Raw genomic sequence first — 25,740 nt, 5'->3', positions numbered from 1 at the left:
ACTCGGTGATATGTGTTCAAAGTTCCACCTGGCAGGGAAGATGACAGGTGTCGTGACAGGTGCCATGGGAAGCAGAGGAAAGGAGGCACCAGATGAGAATAGTGTAACACAGTAAAGGCTTTAATGCAAAAGACTTACATATTAAAATCCTCCAGTCGGTTTACGGAAATGAAGAACAGGCAGAGGAGCAGGATCGTTCATCCACCTGACTGCACCACAATCCCGCTCTTCTGCTGGTCCTTCCACTCCACAACAGAAGACTTACATCTGGGATTTCTTCAGTCGGCATCCAGAGCAGTGTACCCGAGCTGACAGGGAGAACTTTTAGTGAACAAAACAATCCTCCTCCCCGTCGGAGATGCTCAGAAATTACGGGGCGCTGGCGGGTAATCACTGGCCGGGACACAGTGATTGACAGCCGTAAGCGATCCCTACCCGGAAATGCAAAATCACGTGTATATATATGTATACACACACCTGTGCCGCCCTGTAGCAGTATTTCTGCTGTAGGGCGGTCGGGAAGCGGTTAATGCTGGAACATTTTTGCAGAGCTTAAATCAAAACTATAAGGCAAATAATGTCTACAAAATATATTTTATTATTGAATTTACAAACATATATAAGATGTGATCTGAAGACACCATTATTTTTGTAATGTACCTCCATCCCGAATTCAGTATATGCACAATTTTTTCTAGGTTTGCCCTGGGACTTTGAATGAGGTACACCCCACACAAAACCACATATTGTAATTAATACACATGATTACAGGTTTATTAATACACAGATACAAGTTTCATCACAGTAAAATAATATTAAGTTGATTTAGAATATATAAATTTATACACAATTACAATGTTGTACATATACATTCTAAATATTGATACATGAGTGTGTAGCAAACTGCTACACACTTATGTATCAATAGTTAGAATGTATATGTACAACAACATTGTAATTGTGTATGAATTTATATATTATAAACTAGCTTAATATTATTTTAACTGTATTTTACGGTGATGAAATTTGTATCTATATATTATTAAACCTGTAATCATGTGTATTAATTACAATATGTGGTTGTGTGTGGGGTGTACCTCACTCAAAGTCCCAGGGCAAACCTAGAAAAAAAATGTGTTATTATTGAATTTAGGACATGAATTGATCCAACTCAGATAATGCATATTTTACTTGTACAAAATACATGATCCCAAGTTATACGTTTTGAAATATACACGCCTGCATTAAACACGAAAGGGAAGATGCATGTGTTTTTAACATTTGATGAGGTAGTCCATGTCCAAGAAACAATGCCTTGGTAGCTGGTCATTAGAAGAAATTTTTGGAATTGAATTCCAAAGCAAAAAGGGAAGCAATCAATCACAGTAGAAAAGGTTACTGTCTACAGTCATTTCTGAAGCAAAAAAAAATGTTCTGTACAACATGACATGTTTAAAAGACCACAGAGCAACAGATTCTGTTTAGGGCCTTGACATAATCATTATTCTTTCCTACAGGCTTAAAGGCATAGTTTACATTTACCAAAAACCTACCTATGCAGGTAAGGGGCACCTGTTGATAAACCCGCCCCCCCCCCCAAAAAAAAACAAAAAACAAAACTGTGAAGCTTTGACTAAAGTTGAATAATAACCCTGCTATAGGTGTAGGCCATTTACAAATCTCCTGAAACCTGAGTGAAAAATTCTCAAAGATTGCATCCTTCTATTCTGTCTTGTTGCTAGGAGACTAACAATCCCTACTATTCACCTCCACCATAACAAGAGCTCTCTCTCTCTCAGATTTAAAATCCATCACATGCACGTTCTCTCCCCTGACAGAGAAGGTCTGAGCTCAGTGTTGGTGGAGGTGAATAGTAAGAGCCCGGAATCTCTTAGCAATGTCCTAGCAACAAGGCAGGATGGGATGATACCATCTCTGGGAGTTTTTCACTAAGACTTCATAAAGTACGTAAATAGTCTACACTTAGAGCAAGGTCATTACGCAATCTTGGACAAAGCTGAACAGTTTTTTTTATCTACAGGCATTACTTACCTGCACAGTTTTTGATAGCTGAACTATGCTTAAATTCACAAATGCTATATACTAATTGGCATTACAGGTGTAATAACATATTCTTCCACATAGCAACAGAAATAGCAGACTGGCTACAGTATTTTATTTTGTAAGAAGTATTATGCATAGTGAACAGATGACCTCTTTCCTTGCAAGGGAATATGGATAACACCCTGTTATCTCTAATTCCTCTGTGAAGGCATCATATAATGTGGTATTGTTCCATTAGAATACATCAGGACAATGCTTCTTTAGTGCAGTAAAGTTGGGCAATAGTTCTGCTCAGAACGGGTCCAAGGTTTCTACAGAAAGAATAAAAATGTAACTGTAATCAATGGCAACCAAGCTGCACCAGAATCAGAGGCTAAACTTTATTATATTTATGTTAAAGGTGATTTCAACTTTCAACAAGGTACATGATAAATGATGTGAAATTTAGTTTATTGATATGCTTGCCATGTCAGATTGGATGTCAGAGAACACAAGTTGACACGAGATATGACAGCAGCAAATGACAGAGTTGTGGCCTTAAACATCATGCTCACTCTGCATAATCCCATTAACTGCGTTGGGATGCCTGATGCTTAACTATACCATTTAGGATTGCCTCACCTTAGTAGAAGTTTATTGTGGTGGAAAGAAATAGGGACAACATGAACAATTAAGTTTAATACAGTGTTACTGAGACATTAAAATAAAAAAAGGTAAAACAAACTAGGGTGACTGATACCAAATGAAATGTTATTGGGAAGTACAAATTACTTTACAGTAAGAATTCAGAGAGGTCAGAATAATGATCTTAATGTTAAGGATGTAAGCTGAGGGAGAGAAAGAAAGAGGCCAGGCTCAGCTGCTTAAAAGACATCTAGGAGAGAAAAATATAATTCGTTATCTGGTGAGTTAACAGACTGTGATGTAAACTCTGGCATATATCTGGCAACATTTTTATAAAACTGCCAAGAAAAATCATGATCCTGGGAAGAAGTTCCTACATTCAACTGATGCAGTTCACAGAAGACATTGAACATTGAACTCTGCAACTGACCAACTCTATGACAAAATCTCTCCCCTGTCCTGCCCTGGCCACTGCTGTCTACAACAGTTTGCTTTCATCCGCATTAGACTCGCTTGCTCCTCTAACAACACGAAGCATCAGGCCCCGACCGTTACAACCTTGGCAGACTGACCACACCAGAAATCTTAAACGACATAGCCGTGTGCTGGAGATTGTGGCGTAAAACCAAATCTCAACAAGCATTCACCCTATATAAATCTGCTTTCTTAACATATACGTCCTCCCTTCATGCTGCCAAACAAGCCTACTTTGTCACTCTTATTAATACCTTGTCATCCAGTCCTCGTCGTCTCTTCTCTACTTTTAACTCTCTACTTTCTCCACCTCCACCCAGTACCTCACTCACTGCTCACGAGATTGCAAATCATTTCATAAACAAGATTGACGCAATTCGTAGGGGCATTGCCACTGCACAGACATCCATCCCACTTAGCATACCTTATACTAAACCTCCCTCAACACTTTCCTCTTTTGACCTTGCTACTACCGAAGAGGTCACTAAAGTTTTCTCAGAAGCCCATCTCACTACCTGCCCCCTGGATCCTGTCCCCTCACAACTACTATGGTCACCCTCTTCTTCCATCCTAGGCTCCCTCACTCACATCTTCAATCTCTCCCTCTTGAACGGTGCCTTCCCCTCCCCTCTAAAAAATGCACACATCACTCCCATACTTAAAAAGCCCTCCCTGGACCCCACCAACCCGAACTTAAGACCCATCTCCCTGCTGCCTCTAAACTCCTAGAACGCTTAGTCTACAATCGCCTGAGCTCCCACCCCACCGACAACAACCTTCTTGACCCTTTACAGTCTGGCTTTCGCGCACTCCACTCCACTGAAACTGCCCTACTAAAACTCACTAATTATCTACTAACAGCTAAAACCAATGGCCACTACTCCGTACTCTTACTACTTGACCTCTCTGCGGCTTTTGATACTGTTGACCATCCCCTCCTCCTTAAAAAAATCCACTTTCTTGGCCTCCGAGACTCTGCGCTCTCCTGGTTCTCCTCCTGCCTATTGCAGTGCTCCTTCAGCGTTACCTATAATGCTGCCTCCTCCTCTTCACTCCCTCTCTCTGTAGGGGTCCCTCAAGGTTCCGTCCTTGGACCCCTTCTCTTCTCCATCTACACCTCCTCCCTTGGTCACTTGATAAACTCTTATGGCTTTAAGTACCATCTCTATGCTGATGACACACAAATCTATCTTTCTACCCCTCACCTCACCCCTTCAGTCTCCTCTCGCATTACTAACCTACTAAGTGACATATCGGCATGGATGTCACTCCACTTCCTCAAACTCAATCTTTCCAAAACTGAGCTCTTAGTATTCCCTCCAGCCCGTGCCCCCTCCCCGACTTCTCCATCAAGATCAATAACACAATCATCAGTCCTTACCCTCATGCCAGGGTACTAGCTGTAATCCTAGACTCCCATCTGTCCTTTCAGCCCCAAATCCAATCGCTGTCCAAATCTTGTAGACTTCACCTCTGCAACATCTCCAAGATACGCCCGTTCCTAACCTCGGAAACCACTAAGCAACTTATTCACTCCCTTGTTATATCTTGCCTTGACTATTGTAACTCCCTCCTCACTGGCCTACCTCATTGCAGGCTATCCCCTCTTCAGTCTATCATGAATGCTGCTGCCAGACTCATCCACCTTACTAACCGTTCTGTATCTGACACCTCTCTCTGCCAATCCCTCCATTGGCTTCCCGTTGCCCAACGGATAAAATTGAAAACATTAACAATAACGTATAAAGCCATTTATAACTCAGCCCCAAATTTCATCACCGATCTTATCTCTATATATCACCCAAACCGTATTCTTCGCTCCTCGCAGGACTTCCTGCTCTCTAGCTCCCTTGTCTCCTCCTCCCATGCTCGTCTGCAGGACTTCTCCAGAGCTTCTCCCATCCTCTGAAATTCTCTACCTCAATTTATCAGACTATCGCCTACTCTGCTCACTTTTAGGCGATCTCTGAAAACCTCTCTCTTCAGGGAAGCCTATCCTGCCCTCAGCTAACAATGGCATCTTCTACTCTTCCAACCCGTCCATTCCCCACAATTACTACCTTTTGTACTACTAGCCCCTCCCTCCTAGATTGTAAGCTCCGAGGAGCATTGTATTGAATTGTACTGTTGCTATATTGTCTCCCGTTATACTGTAAAGCGCTGAGCAAACTGTTGGCGCTATATAAATCCTGTATTATAATAATAATAACAACATGTTTTAGTTTAGACACATGAAGAGTTAAGAATGTTGGCAATCCAAGAACCTGATTTTATTGATTAATTATTTGGAGTGCAGCCTTGAAAAGAAAGATGTCCTAAGAGAAACAAAGACTGCCACCGAACTTTCTGAAAATTATAGCTGCCTGACTGATCAGAACGTCTGAATCTTCTCTGAGTTTTCAGATCTGCATATCTGGTTTGGGCCATTGGTTATTAAAGCAAATGGGTCAGAATAAAGGTCTCTTTTAAAGGGGTTGGAGCTTGTGTAAACATGCAGCTTACTTTCTAGTGTAGTCTCTTTTTATTTGAGGTCAGTTTGAGATGCTTCAGAGATCATTTAGAGTTTGTTGACAAGTGCATTTGATCTTCTAAGATGTATCAACTTGTATTACACTGCCTTTAAATTTCCATGGACTTACATGGAGAAATAGTTCTGACATTAAAAAAAAGGCCATTGACCGAGACCCTAACAGACAGGTACCCAGAATCTTCAGAAGGAGATCAGCAATGCATCCTCTCGTTCTCTCTTTCATGGTTTAAACATGATTTATTTAAAAAAGAGAAATATACAAGAAAAGTCACCGATCATGAAATTAATTAAACAAACCATGGAAGAGCTGCTCTTCAACAGACACTCATATCTGCCATTTAGCACATATCTGAGGTTCTATTACTGCATATGCTATGAGAAAGCAGCCAGTAGCACCAAATGATCTATATTCTTTACTGTTTTATTAGCACTGATGAACAGACTACTGACTGGACAAAACTCCACAAACAGTGCTGATTTGTTCTGGTCTGTACATGTGATTTTTGGTGCTTACATACAGGGAGCTTTGCATAATAGTACAGCCTTTGGGGAAACAGCATACTAACTACCTGTAGCTTCTGCAAATCGCTGGTCAAAAATGTCACTCAGTGAAAGCAGTTGTGTTTTAATAAAATCAGTAAATGTATTTTTAAATTCAAATAGTGTAAGGGCATGACTGACTCGCTATCAGCCTCCTGCAATTTCTTTTACAACAGAACTAAGACCAGAAGAGTTAAAGACAAGGGCTTGGGGCCAATCAGGTATGCTGCATTCAAATTTTTTGAAAGGAAGATGCTGACAGGAGCAAAAAGATTGCCCCCTTATTCTGTTGCCATGCAATTCAAGGCTGGGGAGAGTAGGTGACTTAACTGTGTTACTTAATGTGCACCTGTGTCCAGAGTATGGACATACAAGCAGTAAAAAAGTTCTAAAACAAGCTAGGCCTGACCTCTCTGAATTATTGTACTGTAAAGTAATTTGTACTTCAAAGATCCTAGTCACGTTTCATTTGGTTTCTAACCGCACACCCACTGACCACCTGCAAAGATAGTGCTTCATTGGAAAGTAATTTGGAACTAGCCAAGATTTCTGAGCCTATGTTACCAGCCCTGAAGTTAAATTTCTCTACATTCACAGAAGTAAATGAGGGCTTGTTTGTTGTGAAAGCAAAATTTTCTGCTTGTTCAGAATATAAAAGTACTTTCATGTGCATAGTATGGGCACATGTGCACTTTAACTACAGTACAGAAAAATAATATATATTTTTTTTTTACTTACCATAAACTCTTTCTGGAAGTTGAATGAGGGACACAGGAATTAAGGAATTCTTAACCAAGTTATACTGCCCTCCGGACAAGGTTGGGACACTGGCAAAAAGTTAAGCTAGCCCCTGTATACCTCACCTCTAACCATCATGCCTTACTTTTGTGAGCAAGCACTACAAAGAGCCAAGAATACAAAGGGGTGGTTGTAAACCCTCTCATATACCCAGTGAAGTTAATAGCCTCAGATGATGCAGAGGTGAAACAAATCCTCCTACATAGGTTTTACTTGTTTATTTGCAGTCTACTCTTTTGTACATCCCTTTAACCACTTGCCTTATACCCCTTCCTTACCAGGCCAATTTTCAGCTTTCAGCACTGTCGTACTTTGAATGACAATTGCGTGGTCATGCAACATTATACCCATATCAAATTTTTATCATTTTTTTCTCACAAATAGAGCTTTCTTTTGGTGGTATTTCTTGCCACTGGGTCTTTTACTTTTTGCGCTATAAACAAAAAAATAGCAAAAAAAAAAAAAGTTTCTTTGTTTCTATAATAGAATTTTGCAAACAGGTAATTTTTCTCCTTCACTGATGTGCGTTGATGAGGCTGCACTGATGGGCACTGCTAGGCGGCACTGATGGGCAGCACGGATAGGCGGAACTGATGAACTGGCACTGATGATGGGTACTGATAAGCAGCACTGATAGACGGCACTGCTGGGCACTGACTGGCGGCACTGCTGGGTGGCATTGACTGGGCAGCACTGATGAGCTCTGGTGGGCACTTCTAGGCACAGGTGGGCGGCACTGCTGGGCACAGGTGGGTGGCACTGCTGGGCACAGGTGGGTGGCACTACTGGGCACAGGTGGGCGGAATTCATGGGTGGCACTGCTGGGCACCAATCATCAGTGCCCTGCTGATCGGTGCCGATCCCTGCTCTGACAAATGCCAGTTCTTGGCAGTACTTACCTCACACTCTGACAGAGTGAGGAAAGTGCAGCCGAGAACCGGCAATTGTATTTCCCGGTGATCAGCGTGTCATTGGACATGGCTGATCATGTGGTAAAAGGCCGCTGTGATTGGCCTTTTACCACATCACATGATCAGCTGTGTCCGTAGGATGCGCAGGAGGGCGCATTCTGGGAGGACTTCATATGACGCCCTCCCAAAACTGGCCAGCCGCAGTGCAGCCGTCATTCGGCTATCTGCGGTGGGCAACTAGTTAAAAGGGCTAATTTTAGGTAAAATCCTTCTGCATTTCTCAGTATTAAAGAGGAGGGGGTAGGGAGCTGCTGTTAGAGCTGAGAGCTGACTTGGGGAAAGGAACACCCCCCCCCCCTCCACACAGCAAACAGAAGCTATGTTCTGAACAGACAAGCTGTCTGCTGAGCTCTGACCCCCCCCCCCAAATGTATCTCATGTGTCAGGAAAACTTCTCAGAAGTGACACATGCTGATAACAGAGAAAGAAGCACCAGAGAGAAACAACACTTTTGGAGAGAGACAAGCAAACACAACAGATAGCTGTGCTCTGTTCAGATTTCATGACTTTACTGGTTTACATCCACTTTAATAGATTCTTGTTTTCTATATTGTCCATTAAGGTACACAGGACTTTAGGCAATCTTAAAATGTGGGACACTGAAAAGAAAATAGGGCAGGCATCAGCCACTGAGAGATCCAACAGATATGGAGATCTGTACAAAAATTACAGAAGGGATCAATTCCTGAATCAAAGCTAGACGAAGAAAGGGTCAAACCAATATTGAATTTGCCATGACAAAGGTGTGGACTGGACAGCTAGTGCTCTAACCCAGGTCATATAATCCTCACTAAGGGGAAAATGTTATTGGACGGAGAGATGGGCTCCAACCATCCTTTACAAAGGGTGCAACAATACACAATGGGAGAAAAAAAAAACCAACATCTCAAATAATGAATATGAAAATAAGAAGTAATACCGTACCCCCCGTCTCCACTGTACTTACCTCCAAGGATGCTGAGCTGTCAATACCAATGGGCCAGTCCAAGGATGTGAAATCCCCACTCTTCTCATTCTCACTTTTCTCTGTGGAGCACATCAAGGACAGAACAGAGTGAATCTGATTGGTCTGTCCTGGAAGACTTGCACAGAGAAGAGGGAGAAGAGCAGGGATTTCATGTTCCTGGACTGCTGGACTGACACTAGCTCAGTAGCTACAGAGATAAAGACATTGGGGACCGGGAGGGGGGGAAGGGGAGTGTAGGGTGTATTGTGTTAGTTCACATTTTCACTTTGTGAACAGTGGACTAGTTGTCAGTCTTGCAAATCAGTTGCCTGATGAAGGCCAAGAAGCACTCACAGATCTAATAGACTGTGCTTTGACAGGGCAGGGTGGAACCCTGGGCTCTGAATGTGGATGCTGCAGGACTGGTACAATGAAAAAAAGACTTTTATACTGACCCTCAGAAAGGGATGAACCTGCCCAGTTTGTGGCTGGGCTTCCTCTGCTGATAATGGTCTGGTCTGAAAAGACATTGGGGTTGATTTACTAAAGGCAAATAGACTGTGCACTCTGCAAGTGCAGTTGCTCCAGAACTTAGTAAATGAGGTAAAGCTCCACTTTGCAAAGAATATCCAATCATATGCAAGGAAAATAAAAAAAAAACAGAATTTTTGCTAGCACGTGATTTGATGATTGAAGTCAGCAGAGCTCATGCTTATTTACTAAACTCTGGAGCAAATGCACTTTGCAACATGCACAGCCTATTTGCTTTAAGTAAATCAACCCCATAATCCTTGAAGGCCATGCAGATGATAAGCTTCTTATGTAAAAGTTCCGCAGCCCAGTGTTTTTTAACTAAAGTGCAATATGCATGTGTATTGAGAAGACCTCTGTGAGAGATGGGAAATTTCCTGCAGACCGTCGCAACTGAAATTTAAAGATACAGCCATTCTATAAAGCAAAGGATCAACCTCAACAGTATCTGGGTCCCTATTAATGGATTCTGAATAGTCAGCCATAGTCAGGCAAAGCGAATTCACAGCCTGGATAGGGCGAAGATCAGAGCTCATTTGCGAGAACAGATTTTTGGGAGAAGACTTTAAACCGTTTACCGGTTGGTTACTCAACAATATGTAGATAAGAAAAAATATGTTTTTCAATTTTTGTTTTCATTTTTTCCACTTTTTTTTTTTTACATACTGTGAGCAGAGCAGTGCAGTGTTGTCATAGTGACACTGTATTACTATGGGGAAGTGATCAACATTTTTTTTTTACACTATGATTGCTTATAACAGTGATGATTACTGTTAAAAGTAATAATTTTTATGAATGGCATCCATTCATTCATTGTTCATGTCACTGTAGGCAGGCAGCAGGAACAGATATAATATCGGAGTTCTGTGTGGCTGCTGTTTGCCAATGTCCAGTGTAGGCAGCAGTATAAGTCGAAGATGAGAAACTTTCTGTGTCTCTCTATGAATGAGAAATAAAATCAAAGCTGTGTAAATTTTAGGATTGGATGGTCACAAATACAAATTATTTCGCAGGTAAAACAGACCCCATACATGTGGTTCATCTGTATTTATCGGTTTGCCTGGAGTTCACCTTCAATGTAATTATGCATTAAGAAAAATAAGTAGGCTGCCATTACCAATTGCCTTTTAAAAATGATAGCTGCCTAGGTGAAATTTGCTTTAATAATTTCTGAGACATTTGACTTACAACAAGCATACAGCATCCGATTTGGGTATTTGCTTCTAGTTAGCAGTTTCACAAATATTACTGCATTGGAACAGCATGACTGGTTAGGCCTGTCACAGAAATTTTATCCAATGTTACACAGTAGGAAAAGGTATAAAATGTCATAAGAAAGCAACAGATCTTTGCAGAGCCATGAGTTTAGCATATTCAGAAATACATTCCCAATGTTTCAGAAATGCTGAGAATTGTAGCTCCTTTGCAGCACCTTGTGGTTGCTTTAGAGGATACACAGAGAATCACGTTCATAAAGCAGCTTTCTGATAAATGACCAGAGTTTCAGAAGTTTGCAGTCTGGTAAGCGCATGTACAGTTGTGTTCAAAATAATAGTCAGACATCACTAACCTGATCAATTACTGTTTTTGGTAGAAATAATATTTCTACATGGCAAATAATTTACTAGCAGGTGTAGTAGAGTAATAGAAATCCAACAGACCCAACAGTCATGACATGCATGCTGATGATTCTGTGTAATTGAATCACTAATTGAAAGGGGCATGTTCAAAATAATAGCAGTGTGGAGTTCTATTAGTGAGGTCATTCATTCTTTGAAAAACAGGTGGCAATTATTGCCCTTATTTAAGGAAGGAAGGCAGCATGCTGCTTACAGTGCATTTCTTTCTGAAATTCTGAGGAAAATGGGTCGTTCCAGACATTGTTCAGAAGAACAGTGTAACTTGATTAAAAAGTTGATTGGAGAGGGAAAACATATAAAAGAAGTGCAGAAAATTATAGGCTGCTCAGCTAAAATGATAACAAATGCTTTAAAATGGCAACCAAAACCTGAAAGACGTGGAAGAAAGCGAAAAACTACCATTCGAATGGATAGAATAGCCAAAATGGCAAGGACTCAGCCAACAATCAGCTCCAGGAAGATCAAAGAAGGTCCAAAGTTATCTGTGAGTACTGTTACAATTAGAAGACGTCTATGTGAAGCCAAGATATCTGCAAGAAGCCCCCGCAAAGTCCCACTGTTGAAAAAAAAAGACGTGCTGAAGAGGTTACAATTTGCCAAAGAGCACATTGACTGGCCTAAAGAGAAATGGCGCAACATTTTGTGGACTGATGAAAGTAAGGTTGTTCTTTTTGAGTCTAGTGGCCGGAGACAGTTTGTCAGACGACCCCCAAACACTGAATTCAAGCCACAGTACACTGTGAAGACACTGAAGCATGGTTGCGCAAGCATCATGATATGGGGATGTTTCTCATACTACGGTGTTGGGCCTATGAATCGCATACCAGGGATCATGGATCAGTTTGAATACATCAGAATACTTGAAGAGGTCATGCTGCCTTATGCCGAAGAGAAAATGCCCTTGAAATGGGTGTTCCAATAAGACAACGACCCCAAACACACCAGTAAACGTGCAACGTCTTGGTTCCAGAAGATTGATGTTATGGAGTGGCCAGCCCAATTCCCGGATCTTAATCCAATAGAAAACTTGTGGGGTGACAGCAAAAATGCAGTTTCTGAGGCAAAACCAAGAAATAGAGAAGAACTGTGGAATGTAGTCCAATCATCCTGGGCTGGAATACTTGTTCACAGGTGCCAGAAGTTGGTTGACTCCATGCAACACAGATATACAGCAGTTCTCAGAAACAGTAGCTATACAACTAAATATTAATTAAGTAATTCAAAGGAAAGCAAAATCTTCAAACATTTTTCAGTTTATATAGTGAATGTTTGAGTTTGTAAAGAATACAAACACTGCTATTTTTTTGAACAGTCTAATATTCACTTTTCTTCAATTTTTTTTAGAGGAACAACACAAATTTAATATATTTTTCTTCATGTTTTGATTTGGAATAGAATGTGTAGTGTTCCCAATGCATTTGTGTGTATGGAAATAAAAGCTATTAGAAGGATTTTGAGCTTTATTCACTTTTTTCAACACACTGATATTATTTTGAACACAACTGTGTATATCTAACAAATACTCAGGAGTATTTTTTTGACTAAAGTATACAGTAAATGTTTTACACAAAGACAGTGGTAACAAAAAGTATAGCACTGCATTTTGTATCACATACCTCTGAAGCTTCCCACATTTCACGCTTGACAGTAGTTTTTCCTTCTCTTCAGTAGAACAGTTCTCATAAGCAGACAAGAGACTAGGTGACAAACAGAAGAGACAACTGTCTATAATGTGCTCGGGTTAACACATTCATATGGCATAAAAAATGTGATGCTCAGTTATGTGTATACAATGTCATTCTCAAATTCATTTTGTATATCTCTTTTACAATGTCATTTAATAAAAAAAACAAAAAAAAAAAACAATCAGCATCTACAAACATTTTTTTCAAATTAAAACGGTCATAATATAGCGCCCAAGAAGAATAATGCACTTGATCTTCACCAGGTTTTTTTTTAAATGCAAATGGATTTGAAAAAGGCCCACTAAATGTTGAAACGCATTATCTGACTAGATTGCTATTTTGCTACCTTAGAAAAGAGTTTTATGTTAGGTCGGATGTGCTAATCATTTTTTAAAAAGACATTGCATATGGAGGGTCCACCCTGAGCAAGCCTGAGTGCAAGCTAATGGGTGAGCTGGTTGACCATACCTCATCCACAGAGCGGCAAATATAGTGTCCTGTGTACAGTGAATATGAAGTTGTCCCAAAAGAGACAACAAGTCTGTGACAAGGTCCAAATTAGATAAGAGTTTATTATACATTCTGATCAAATGTGTGGGTTAGCCAGTGAAATAGAAGACTACTACGGCTTATTTTCAGATAGTTTTTAAAGAGGATCTTCACCCTCAAAAGAAACAATCAATAGTCAGCAGCTACAAATACTGTAGCTGCTGACTTTTAATAAAAGGGCAATACCTGTCCAAGGATCCAGTGCCATCCTTATCCAGGCCAGTTCTTTACTGGTCTCCTTGTGACTTAACAACCGGCTTCCCACTGTGCAAGTGTGAGCTGTGCCAAGCTTTGTGACTGTTTCCACATCTTCTGACACCTGTGATGTGTCCCAGAAGGTTGCTGGCAAAGAGTGGGGGAACCAAACCGAGCCTCCTCTCAGATTTCCAGGGAGAAAGTGATAGTGGGTGTGACAGGCGCGGTGTCAGACCCCAATCCTTCTCACCACCTTGTGAACGAAGGACTAGCCAATCTAAAATCGTGCTGCCACTTGCGTAACAATGCCACTCTCAGCTGCACCCTGCACAAAGATTTCCCAGCTCACTGGACTCCAATCTAGGTGCCAACACCCTGAGAGCGATTGTTACTGGGTCAGGTTACCCATTAGCTGCCTGGCCAATGGCCGAATGGCGGAGTGCAAAATCCATTAGCGTTCCGGGTGGACGCCATATGGCGTCCTCCCGGGCATGCGCAGTTTGCGCGCCTGCAGAGCCACGCAGCGGCGCGATCTGTCACCGGCCGTGTACCTCGGACACGGCCAATGACAGATCTGAGTACCGGCCCCGTTGCCAATACCATGTGACCTGCTGTGACCAATCACAGCAGGTCACATGACAGTTGTATACAATGGATGGCTTCATTCATGCCATCCATTGTATACTAGTGTGCGTAGCTGTGATTGGTCACAGCGATCACATGCACAAGCTGGGCAAATCACAGCCCAGCTGTGTCATGTGATTAGCTGTGGCCAAATCACAGCTAAGCACAAAAAAAAAAAAAAAAAAAAAAAAACCCTGAATGAATCGATGTCATTCAGGTAAATGCTTGCTTATAGCAAAGCAAATAAAAAAAAAAAAAAAAAAGAAAATACTGATCACTTCCCCAAAGTAGTACAATGTTACTATGGTAACATTGTACTACTTCGGTCATAGTGAAATATGAAAAAAAAAAAACGTAAAAAAAATGTAAAATTAAAAATAATAATAAAAAAATATATATATATTTTTTTTTCCATACTGTCACCAGTCAGTGTCCCTGATCACCGCCATGCCAGTTATATGATGACGCTGTACTGCACTGGTGACAGTATGTAAAAAAAAAAAAATAGTGAAAATAATTTTTTTTATTTTTTCATTTTTCGCAAAATGACAAAAAAATGCAACTTCAAAAAACTCGCCATGCCTCTAATGAAGTACGTCGGACTGTCTACTTTGCAAAAAGGGGTCATTTGGGGGATATCTGTACTGTTCTGACATTCTTGGACCTCAAGAAATGAGATTGGCTGTCAGTACTTCAGGACTGATCAATATTCAGATCTATGCCATAGTTTGTGAACTCTATAACTTTCGTACAAACTTAAAAATACATCCTAATTTGGGTTATTTTCATCAAAGACATGTAGTAGAATACATTTTGGCCTAAATTTATGAAGAACAATTATTTATTTGCAAACGTTTATAACAGAAACAAAGAAAAATTATTTTTTTTTTCAAAATTTTTGGTCTTTTTTTGTTAATTTAGCAAAAAATAAAAACCCCAGTGGTGATTAAATACCACCAAAAGAAAGGTCTAGTTGTGTGAAGAAAATGATAAAATTTTAGTTTGGGTACAATGTTGTATGACCGCGCAATTGTCATTCAAACTGTGAGAGCGCTGAAACCTGAAAAATGGCCTGGGCAGGAAGGGGGTAAAAGTGCCTGGTATGGAAACGGTTAATTACGCAATTAACCCTTCACACTGCCACCACCATTTTTTTACAGAGGAGGAAACTCACAAATCTTAGCAGTAACACTATGATGTTTAAATAAACGTCTGTACTTTATACACACTGTCACCGCAGACAGATGTATCCATAGGTTTTAAAACACACAGTAGCACTCTTCAGAGACAGGGATTCTTAGTTTGCATTAAAGAGCTTTAGAAACAATTCAACACTTTTCAGAAAATAGGATTTATTACTAAAAAGGTCAAAATGGTGCAATAAAAATATTTACAGAAAAGATGTAACCAATATATATATATATATATATATATATATATAAAGAGAGAGAGAGAGAAAGAAATAACACAACTGAGAGATAAAAGAAATAAGTTTAAGTAAGTAGAATACTTGCACAAGTCCTGGCTTAAGCAGCGTTCAAGTGTCCGAACAAAAGGGTGCCTTTTCTCCCAAAGTTGGTTCCTGATGTTAAAAGGGAGAATATCTGCATCTCTCTCTCCAGGCATGACAGCCTGTTTTCTAGGAACCCAGCAGGGTGTCTCATTAAAGCAGAGAACCAATCACCTCATTTGGGGAGGGGTGTTTAGGCGGGGACCCCGGCTATGACCAAATCCCTCTTGCGTTTATACCATGGTCAATAACCTTCTATAGGTCCATGTAGCATCCTAACCACTGGCAGATTAATATGCAGAATGATATCCTGAACGTCCAGACATCAAATATGACATATCTTACCGTTCCAGATAAAATTACATGGCTTTCTACTCTCCTGTAGACGCCACCCAGGGCTGTAAGGTATCAGGTGACTCGTATTAAAATGACCTATCTGAGTATGTGCTTTGTTTTATTGTACCTTGTTCCTGCCAGGATTTATGAAATTGTATGAAAAAGTCGTTTCAAGTGGGATGTATGTTTTACTGCCACACTGGAATGCTTTCATGTCCATTGACTGGCGGATTTATAGCTTTACGACCAGGCCAAGGAAAGAGCCTGACAGACATCCTGGAACCAGCTAATTGGGTTTATAACCATGAAGCATATCCAGCTGTGCCCTGTGCACTCCTGAACTCAGCACACACTTAGACCACATTCCATTCAAAGAAAAGGAGGGGGGAGAGAATGATTTGGAGTGAGAATGACATTTGCAGAGTATGATCCAAATTATGGTTGTCATTGTCCATATCTGTGCGCACAATTATCACAGTGGGTACCTATCAAAACCAAGTAGCCGCTCTCCTGACAAAAAGTAAAGTGCCAAAAGTTGAAGAGGAGGGTGGAGGAAGCCTTTGTGTGAAGTGCCGGTTTAAGTACTGTACAATCAAGATAACAAACACCAGACATCACTGGCCATTACAAATGGTTATATATTCATAGTTAACCAATTACAAAATAATATATTGCTTGGTTACGTAATTGTACATGCCCACCATGTCCATCAGATGTTTCATAAGATAAGGCTGGCATCATCTCGATGCTTCTGGAAATTACCCCTATCTCTTACAGACATACCGTTAGATTATAAGACCTCCAAGCATTCATAAGGAGGTGACACAGAAATATACTACATATGCAAAATAGTTGACACTCTCACAAAATGAAGGTAAGCAAGGTGATACTGGAAAGATCATCCAAAAAATTCCCTACACAACAGAGAGGAAAAGTATAAACCCATCATGTGGTGCTGAGAATTAACTTGCCATCATTTATATAGCATTAACTTATGTGATGATCAAAAATGTGTACCCAATGCCATTATTTCTTTCAATAATTTTAGATATCTCTTCTATAACTGTATTTTATATAGTATACTTAGGAGAATGGATATTTTTTTTTCTCTTCTTTTTTATCTATAATGTGTATTTTTTTAAATTCACATATTCACCTACAAAAAGCAGTATGGAAGGAATACAATATCAAATTCAGAGAAAACAAATGTTTACGTCCATATGTTATATCAATGTTACATACAGCAGGGATTGGGATCAAACTCCCATTTATCATAACATTATGCTGCAGCTTGTCTTAAAAAAAGTGGTGCTTGAAAATACACTGTAATATGTTATATCAAAGGGGTTACATAGGGGTTACATAGGGTTTGATTTACTAAAACTGGAGCGTGCAAAATCTGGTGCAGTTCTGCATACAAACCAATCAGTTACAAGCCAGTAACTGCATACAAACATCAAACCAAAACCTGATGGTGCAGGCATCATCCCAGGATAACCACTTCACCTGAGGACATATGGGCACGTTCTAAGTGGTTGAAATGGTTAAACGGAATGGGTTGTATTACAAGGTGGGGGTTCACATACTCTAAACTATTTATTACAACTGCTATATCCTTTATGAACAAGTTAAACAGAACTGGTCTAAAGGACAGAGCTCTGGGGGTACCCCACTCAAAACTTCAGGCCATTCATAAAATATGCCATTTATCACCATCTGGTTGCACACCATCTGTTCAGGAATATACAATCTCCTCAATGTCAAAGCACCTTAATTTGTAAATGAAGCTTTTATGGGGTACTGTATCAAATGCCTTAGCAAAATCTTGATATACTACGTTTTTTTTACATAATCAATCCAGGAGCACCATGTCATCTCAAGGCCATATAAGAAAAAGTTAGCAGCTGACAAGAGCAGGTCTGCCAAAAAAGACAATATATTATGAATCCTATGCGGAGTAAATATTCACTATAAATAGTGGATGCAAATATTTTATTGAGATCAATTAGATCATGAAAAGGTAGGCATTGGAATCAAGGTTAACACATCTTCTATGTTTTGGTGTAGGAAGTCCATAGTGTTAAATCCAAATATAACTGATCTCAATAAAATATTTGCATCCACTATTTATAGTGAATATTTACTCCGCATAGGATTCATAATATACCGTCTTTTTTGGCAGGCTGCTCTTGTTAGCTGCTAACTTTTTCTTATAAGCTTTTTGGTTTAGAATCCACACCTCAATTATGAAGAGTCGGGGAAATGCTTTTTCTTTTTTGTACCATCTCAAGACCATACATGCTTTGGTACAATGGTTGAGGCTTATTCTGGTAACGGATTTCAAAGAAGAGAAGAAAGAAAATGTGGTGAGTTAGCCGTAATCAAGGAAAGAAGAGGGAACAAGCAGAAAAGAGAACAAAGAAAGAAGGGGTGGAAATCCCAGTTTCTGAAGACTCGCTTGTTATGAAAGATTAATTGAGGTTTTGCAACTGGTATGTCCAAACATTCAGAGCAAGGTGTACTGCCAAAAGTTCCAAGATATTGATGGGCAGTACTCTCTCTTGTGGAGTCCAAGTCCCCCCCTTGACTGTGCCCATCTCCAGAACAGCTCCATAACCGGAGAGGCTGGCATCGGTGGTTACCATCTTCCATACCAAACCAATTCAAACTTTGCAATATCCCAGGGGATAAAGACATATGGCAACCAAATGCTTGGACCTCCTTGCACCAAACAGATAGAATGTTCCTCTGCAAAGGTCTGGAGTGGAATTGCGTGTAGGGAACCTCCTGGAATGTAGACATCTTTTTTCCCAGCAACTTCATGCAGAGACATATCAAAGGATACCTATTGCTTCCTATATTCCGCACCTGATCTCTCAGAGACCAGCTTTTCCGAAGGGAGAAACACTCTTGCCTTTCGTATCCAGGACTAGCCACAAATACCCCCAGGCTTTGCACTGGCTCTGGAGCTGACTTCTCAGAGATGAGAACCCAGCCCAAGGCGTTCTACAGTACACACTGCAAGAGCTACATTTTGCCTTAAATTTGGAAGGAGTGCTCCGTGAGTATCATCCAGGTATCCTTAGATTGACACCCCCTGTGTTCTTAGCAAGCCCAGCAATGGGGCTAGAACCTTCATGAATACTCGGAGCTCTGTGACCAGCCCAAAAGACATTGCCACAAACTGAAAATGGCGATTTTCTATTGCAAACCGCAAAAACCTTTGATGAGCCTGAAAAGCTGGCAAATGAAGGTACGCGTCATTGATGTCTATGGATGCTAGAAAATCTTCTTTTTGCAGTGAGGCCACCACCGATTGAACCGATTCCATCTGAAAGAGATGAGCGTTTAGAAGTTTGTTTAGTGCTTTGAGAGCGAAGATTGGCCTTGTGTCCCAGTTTGGTTTTGGGACCATGAACAGGTTTGAGTAGAAGTCCCTGACCCTTTTGCTTGACGTGCTGGTTGAGTGCCCACAATAAGGAGTTCCTTTTCAGCTGGTTTGTGGGTACATTCGACCCCAAGAATCAGGATGGTCAATGACCCAAAATTCCAGTTTGTACCCCTGGGAAACTGTGGAAATGACCCACTTGTATGGGACCACCTCCTTCCAGATACTTGAAAATTGTAGTAGCCTCCCCCACACCCCTCCATAAAGAGGAGGACTTTGAATCTGCCTTTAAGGACTTCTGCACCCAGGGTTTCCTCTGCCCCTGGCCTTGTGACTTGACTCTAGACACAGATGCCTGCTGGTGTCTAGAAGATGAGGAACTAACTGCCGAAGCCCCAGACCCTTAATAGGTCAGGTGCTTACTTTTCCTCTTAAGCGGCAGGAGAGAACGCTTTCCACCCAAGATTTTCTGGATGTATTTATCCAAATCCTCGGCAAACACGCATTCCCCATGAAAAGGAAAACCCACCAGCAACTTTCTGCATGGTAGCTCAGCCGACCAACTTTTTAACCATAAGACTCTTTGCATGTGCATGGACACTAGAGTATTGTGTGAAATTTGTTGTAATGAATCTTTAAGGTTATCCACAGCAAAACATAGGGCACAGAGTAGTGCTGCCAAACCCTCATCAGTATCCTCCCCTTACCCTGGAGCCTTTTTCACTAACCGCTTGATGTGGACTTTCAGACTTTGACAAATGCCAATTGCCACCATGGCTGGCTGTGTGGCAGACCCAGACAGAGCAAGGGAAGCCTTCAGTAGTGATTCTAGTTTTTTATCCGCTGGGTCCTTAAACACCCGAACTTTGTCCACTGGACAAGTTAAATTTCTATTCAGCAAAGAACCGGCTGCATCTACTGCCGCATGTTCCATTTTTTAAATCTTTTGGCTGGAACACATACCCTATCTGGGTGTTCCCGGTCTGCATATACCACCTGTTCCAGGAGCAGGTGTAAAAGAAAAAGGCTTGAGAACTCTTTGGAGGCCGCAGAGAACCCAGAGAGAAGTATGTGCTGAAGCTTCCACCAGAGGTAAGGGACTGAACCAGCAATCTTTGTGCATGCAATGCACATAGCACCTGCCCCTCCTCAGGCTCTGACTCTTCAGAAGTGGAAATCTCCGCCAGACCTTCCAACTTTTTCACAGCCTCCTCCTCCTCACACTTCACCCACTCCTGCTTGAGAACAGGAGGCTCAGGTGAAGGGGATCTTTCACGTTTCTTTTCACCGTGAGTTATGGAAGCTATCATCCCTACGATCTTGCTTTCCAGCCCTGATAATGCTGCTGTTATGTCATCGTTAGTGACATACGCCAAAGCGGATGCATTAGTAGTAGCTACAATGCCAGATAAGTACAGCAGCTCAGATTGGCCTGTCACTTCTGGTCTTTCAGGGGATGGTATCACGGCGGAATTTTGACCAGGAACCTCAGAACCCAACAGCAGTGCACTCATGCCCCTCCCTGCTGTGCCCCCTTCCCCCCACTCCACTTCCTGCAAGACATGTTCTCACCAGTTCCCGGGGACTGTACCAAAAGGCAACAGTATATACCAATCTCCAGGAATAAACCACAGTATGCACTGCAAACACTAGTGCAGCTTGCATGCAGCCAAATTAAGCAACCTTTTGGAACTAAGGCAACATAAAAGCAGAATCCTGTACTGTCTCGTCATACAGATTTATTCCAGGAGAGTACTGACGTGTCCCAGCCAAAGTCTGCTCTGTGTCCCTGCAGCCTTTCAGGAACCTTAGTGATCCAACAGCCCATGTGTGCTCCGGCTTCACTCCCCTAAGTAAGATGACCAAATTATCGCTTCTGGCCGCTACTTAGCATGTGCACAGGCCACGTGCAAGCCCTTGCAGCCTGCCAGAATCCAGAGAAAAAAAACAAATGTGCACACTGTTCTACAGCCATACCCATCTGAACATAAGCACAGATCCTTACCAACCTCATGCTTCCCAGACTCAAAGCTTGGCCTTACTAAGCAGATAGACACCACAGCATTCCCCTAAGAGACCGTAGTGAAAAAAGCATCTGACAGCCAAACCAGTCTGCTCTTCTTCTTTTTTTTTTTTTTTCTAAAGACAGTGTATTGGAGTGGCTTCCCAGTCACGCTGTAGGACCCTGACCTTTAGTAGGGGTCCAATCTTCACCCAGCACGGTGGGCTTGGTTTCAAAGACTCTCAAGGACTCAGTACCCCTGACAACGGGGTCCACTGCCAAACTTCTTGGCCAGATTAACACTGCACAGGGTTCAGTCATGCAGGGTCTGGCGCCGTACAGCTACATTACAGGCAATCCCCAAGGAGTCTTCTATCCTATCCAATGGGATTTGGGTACCATGAATTTTAGCCTCTTGCCATCCAAAGGGATCTAATACTCTAATGCAGGGGTGGCGAACAAGTTAGACACAAAGAGCCAAAATTTTAAACAGTGAAAGTCAGAGAGCCACACCACGCAGTGACCTGCCAAAACAGACAAACACTCACACAAAAACACATAATTAAAACCATATTATTCACCATAACACTTTCTTCCCCTTACAAAACAACAATGTGTTCATTTCAAGGTAAGTGTCCACCCTCAACACACACATCAAATGCAACTTAGCCAGAGCTAACACATCAACTACCCTGGAGGTTGCTGTGGCACCTGTCTCTCTCTCTCTCCCTTCTCTCTCTCACTCTAACACACAATTATACAAAAAAAAATTCTGAACTAATGGACTGCAGACACAGTACAGGAGATGACCAGAGACTGCGGACAGCACAGGGATGACCAGAGACTGCGGACAGCACAGGGATGACCAGAGACTGCGGACAGCACAGGGATGACCAGAGACTGCAGACAGCACAGGGATGACCAGAGACTGCGGACAGTACAGATGACTGCTGACCTTTGGGGAGGTGGGGAGCGGGTACCTGAATTTGACAGGTACCCGCTCTTACTTCCGCAGAGTTTTTGTTTGATCTTACCTGTTCCTCGATCCAGCCGCGTGCTGTCTTCCCGGCTTCTGTAATGGCGCTCGGCATGACAGCCAGGTGCCCAGTGCGCATGAGCGAGAAGCACTTGCGCTTTGTGATTGGTCCGGCGGCTTCTGGGATCTGTCATGTGTCCCAGGTACCGCCTTACCATTCACAAAAAGCACCGCTTCTTGCGCATGCGCACTTGGCACCCGGCTGTCATGCCCAGTGCCCACACTACAGAAGCCGGAAGACAGCGCGCCGCTGGATAGAGGAACAGGTAAAAATAAGAGAAACATGAAACTTGGCAAAGAGCCACAGTATACAAAATATGATAAGAGGCAAAGAGCCGCATTCATTTTGGCCGGGAGCTGCACGCGGCTCGAGAGCCGCGTGTTCGCCACCTCTGCTCTAATGCCTTGATTCATATTAGAACCGATCCAGGACCTTTAGTATTCTCCAGAGAGCAGCACATCAGCGACGATCGCCTTAAAGACACTGGCGAAAAACTGAGGAGCTTCCTTTGTGGGAGGGATTATATAGTGGAGGACTTCCTGTCTGTTTTTGGTCTGTCAGTGTCTGTTCACCTATAGGTGGTGCATAACCCAGATGGTCATGAATATAGCCTGCTCTGTGTTCCATGATGTATGAAAAAAAAAAAAAAAGGAAAATTTGACTGACCTGCAAATTTGTTATCCTAGAATACAGGACACAGGGCTTGTATTCATAGACCATGGGTTATATGCAGGCTACCTTGAGGTGATTGGAGACTTTACTAACCAAAACTTTACTACGGCCGTTCCTAGTGCGTGCTCAAATAACCCCACCACTCTGTGAGACTGACGTTTTTTGCTCATATCTTTAGGTGATGGACCTTTTCTCCTTTTGGTGAAGTTTTTTTTTCCTTTTCTTTTTCTTCAAGAAATTTCTATCAAGATCTGATGACTTCTTGCCCTGGGATCAGTAACCCTCAGTACCCAGACTCCAGTGTGTAGGGTCAGCCTGTAATGTTTGCTTCAGGCACTGGATTCTGCATCAAGTGCTCAAGCAGTAGATGGGACCACAGGAGATGGGGGGACTGCATCCTGTACTGTACACCAAGATAAGAAATTTACAGGTAAGTCAAAATTCTCTTTATCCTAATCATACAGTACAGGACATAAGACTTGTATTTATAGACCACAGACCATAGGATGTCCCAAAACTAACTGAAGGATGGGCAACAACACAACATAAAATGCCAACAGGTTCACAACAAATAGGGGTTAAGAAAGTAAAAAAAAACCCCACAAAAATAAGAGATGATGCACCTTGCAGCCAAAGCTCGCATCAGCCAAGGCCTGAACATCCGCCTGGTAAAACATGTGAAGAGAGGACCCTTGCAAATCTGAGATACATAATGCGTGATGCTGAAAAGCCCAAGAAACATCAACTGGTCTACTGGAGTGTTCTCTGATAGTGAAAGGAGGAATTCTTAACCTAAGAGCGTAGACTCTGGAAATAATTTGTCTGATCCACCTGGCAGTGATGGAGCCACAGACAGGATGGCCTATACAAAAGCCTGCAGGGAGAACAAAACAGGGCACAGCTTGGTGAATAGACATGGCTACCTGGTGGACCCCGACAGCCCTATCAACATCTAGGCAGTGTAGGGAAAATTTCTTGCCCTGCTTTGGATCAGGACACATGGAAAGGAAGACAATATTCTAAAGGTGAAAAGAAGAGCATACCTTGGGGAGAAAAGAAGGCTTTGGTCTCAAGACCACCTTATCCTTGTGCAATACAAGAAAGAAGAAAGAGCTGCCAGCTCAAAAACATGTCTAACAGACGTAATGGCCACCAGAAAGGCAACTTTACAGGTGAGGTATCCCAAAGGTATATCTCTAATTGGCTCAAAGGGGGGGGGGGTCTTTGGAGTTCAGATACCAAGGTGACACGAGAGGTTGAATTGGGGGATAAACATACAGTCATGGCCAAAAATATTGGCACTCCTGCATTTCTGTCAGATAACACACCACTTTGCCCAGAAAATGGTTTCTGGGTGAAGTGGCGCATTATCTGACAGAAATGCAGGGCTGACAATATTTTGCGCCATGACTGTAAGCATTTTCGTAACGATACGTCTTGATTAAGGACTGTGAAGCAAGAAATTTCTAGAAAAGAATGGCTTAAGCAAAAACCTGTCCCTTAAGACACTGGTCAACGCCAAAGAAGTTAGGTCAAAATATGAACAACAGAGAGTATTCCCTGGGATTCAGATGTCTGTCCTCCAGACATCCAGGGAAAGTAAGCCTTCCATGTATGATGGGAAATCCTATGGGAGGTTGATTTTCTTGCTCAGAGTAAGGTGGGGAAATACAGTCAGAAATGCCCCCGTACTTCAGGACCTTTGTTTCAGCAGCCATGCCATTAAAGGCACTGACAGAAAAACAGAGAAATAGGGGTCTTTGCACGAGTAAATCTAGTCTGTTTGGAAAAGGCCAAGGTTAACCCACCAGCAGCCTGACTCAGTCTGTGCACCAAATCCTTCTGGACCCATTCAGTGCCATAAGTTTACCTGAACCCTTTCTACCGCTATCTTATGTAACAGCTGGGGGGGAATCTTTATCGGAGTGAAGGCATATATCAGACTGAAGAATGAAGTCCAAGAAATCACCAGGGCATCTACTGCAAAGGCCAGAGTATCCCTGGTCTTGGTTATACAGTCAGGTCCATAAATATTGTGACATCGACAGAATTCTAACATTTTTGGCTCTATACACCACCACAATGGATTTGAAATGAAACGAACAAGATGTGCTTTAACTGCAGACTGTCAGCTTTAATTTGAGGGTATTTACATCCAAATCAGATGAACGATGTAGGAATTACAACAGTTTGCATATGTGCCTCCCACTTGTTAAGGGACCAAAAGTAATGGGACAATTGGCTTCTCAGCTGTTCCATGGTCAGGGGTGTGTTATTCCCTCATTATCCCAATTACAATGAGCAGATTAAATGTCCAGAGTTCATTTCAAGTGTGCTATTTGCATTTGGAATCTGTTGCTGTCAACTCTCAAGATGAGATCCAAACAGCTGTCACGATCAGTGAAGCAAGCCATCATTAGGCTGAAAAAACAAAACAAACCCATCAGAGAGAGAGCAAAAACATTAGGCGTGGCTAAAACAACTGTTTGGAACATTCTTAAAAAGGAACGCACTGGTGAGCTCAGCAACACCAAAAGACCCGGAAGACCACGGAAAACAACTGTGGTGGATGACTGAAGAATTATTTCCATGGTGAAGAAAACACCCTTCACAACAGTTGGCCA

At 41.9% G+C, this 25,740-nt stretch overlaps 1 protein-coding gene across 3 annotated transcripts in view; it reads right to left on the bottom strand.

Annotated features, from left to right (window-relative positions):
- MUS81 (MUS81 structure-specific endonuclease subunit) overlaps nucleotides 1-25,740 on the bottom strand; it is a 307,431-nt gene that overhangs the window by 47,771 nt on the left and 233,920 nt on the right. For 2 of the 3 annotated variants that reach the window (XM_089658089.1, XM_089658090.1), the window contains one exon: nucleotides 12,735-12,815. In XM_089658089.1, coding sequence (XP_089514215.1) covers nucleotides 12,735-12,815 — 81 coding nt within the window. Of the gene's footprint in view, nucleotides 1-2,281; nucleotides 2,376-12,734; nucleotides 12,816-25,740 lie in introns of those variants that run through there. The other variant, XM_089658091.1, reaches the window with a different exon arrangement.

This window comes from Staurois parvus, unplaced genomic scaffold (assembly GCF_062004578.1).
Source record: "Staurois parvus isolate SC_StPar_1 unplaced genomic scaffold, SC_StPar_1.0 ptg001051l, whole genome shotgun sequence".
Classification (NCBI taxonomy): domain Eukaryota; kingdom Metazoa; phylum Chordata; class Amphibia; order Anura; family Ranidae; genus Staurois; species Staurois parvus.
The sequence above is the reverse complement of the archived record's forward strand: the minus strand, read 5'-3'. Positions and strand labels throughout refer to the sequence as shown.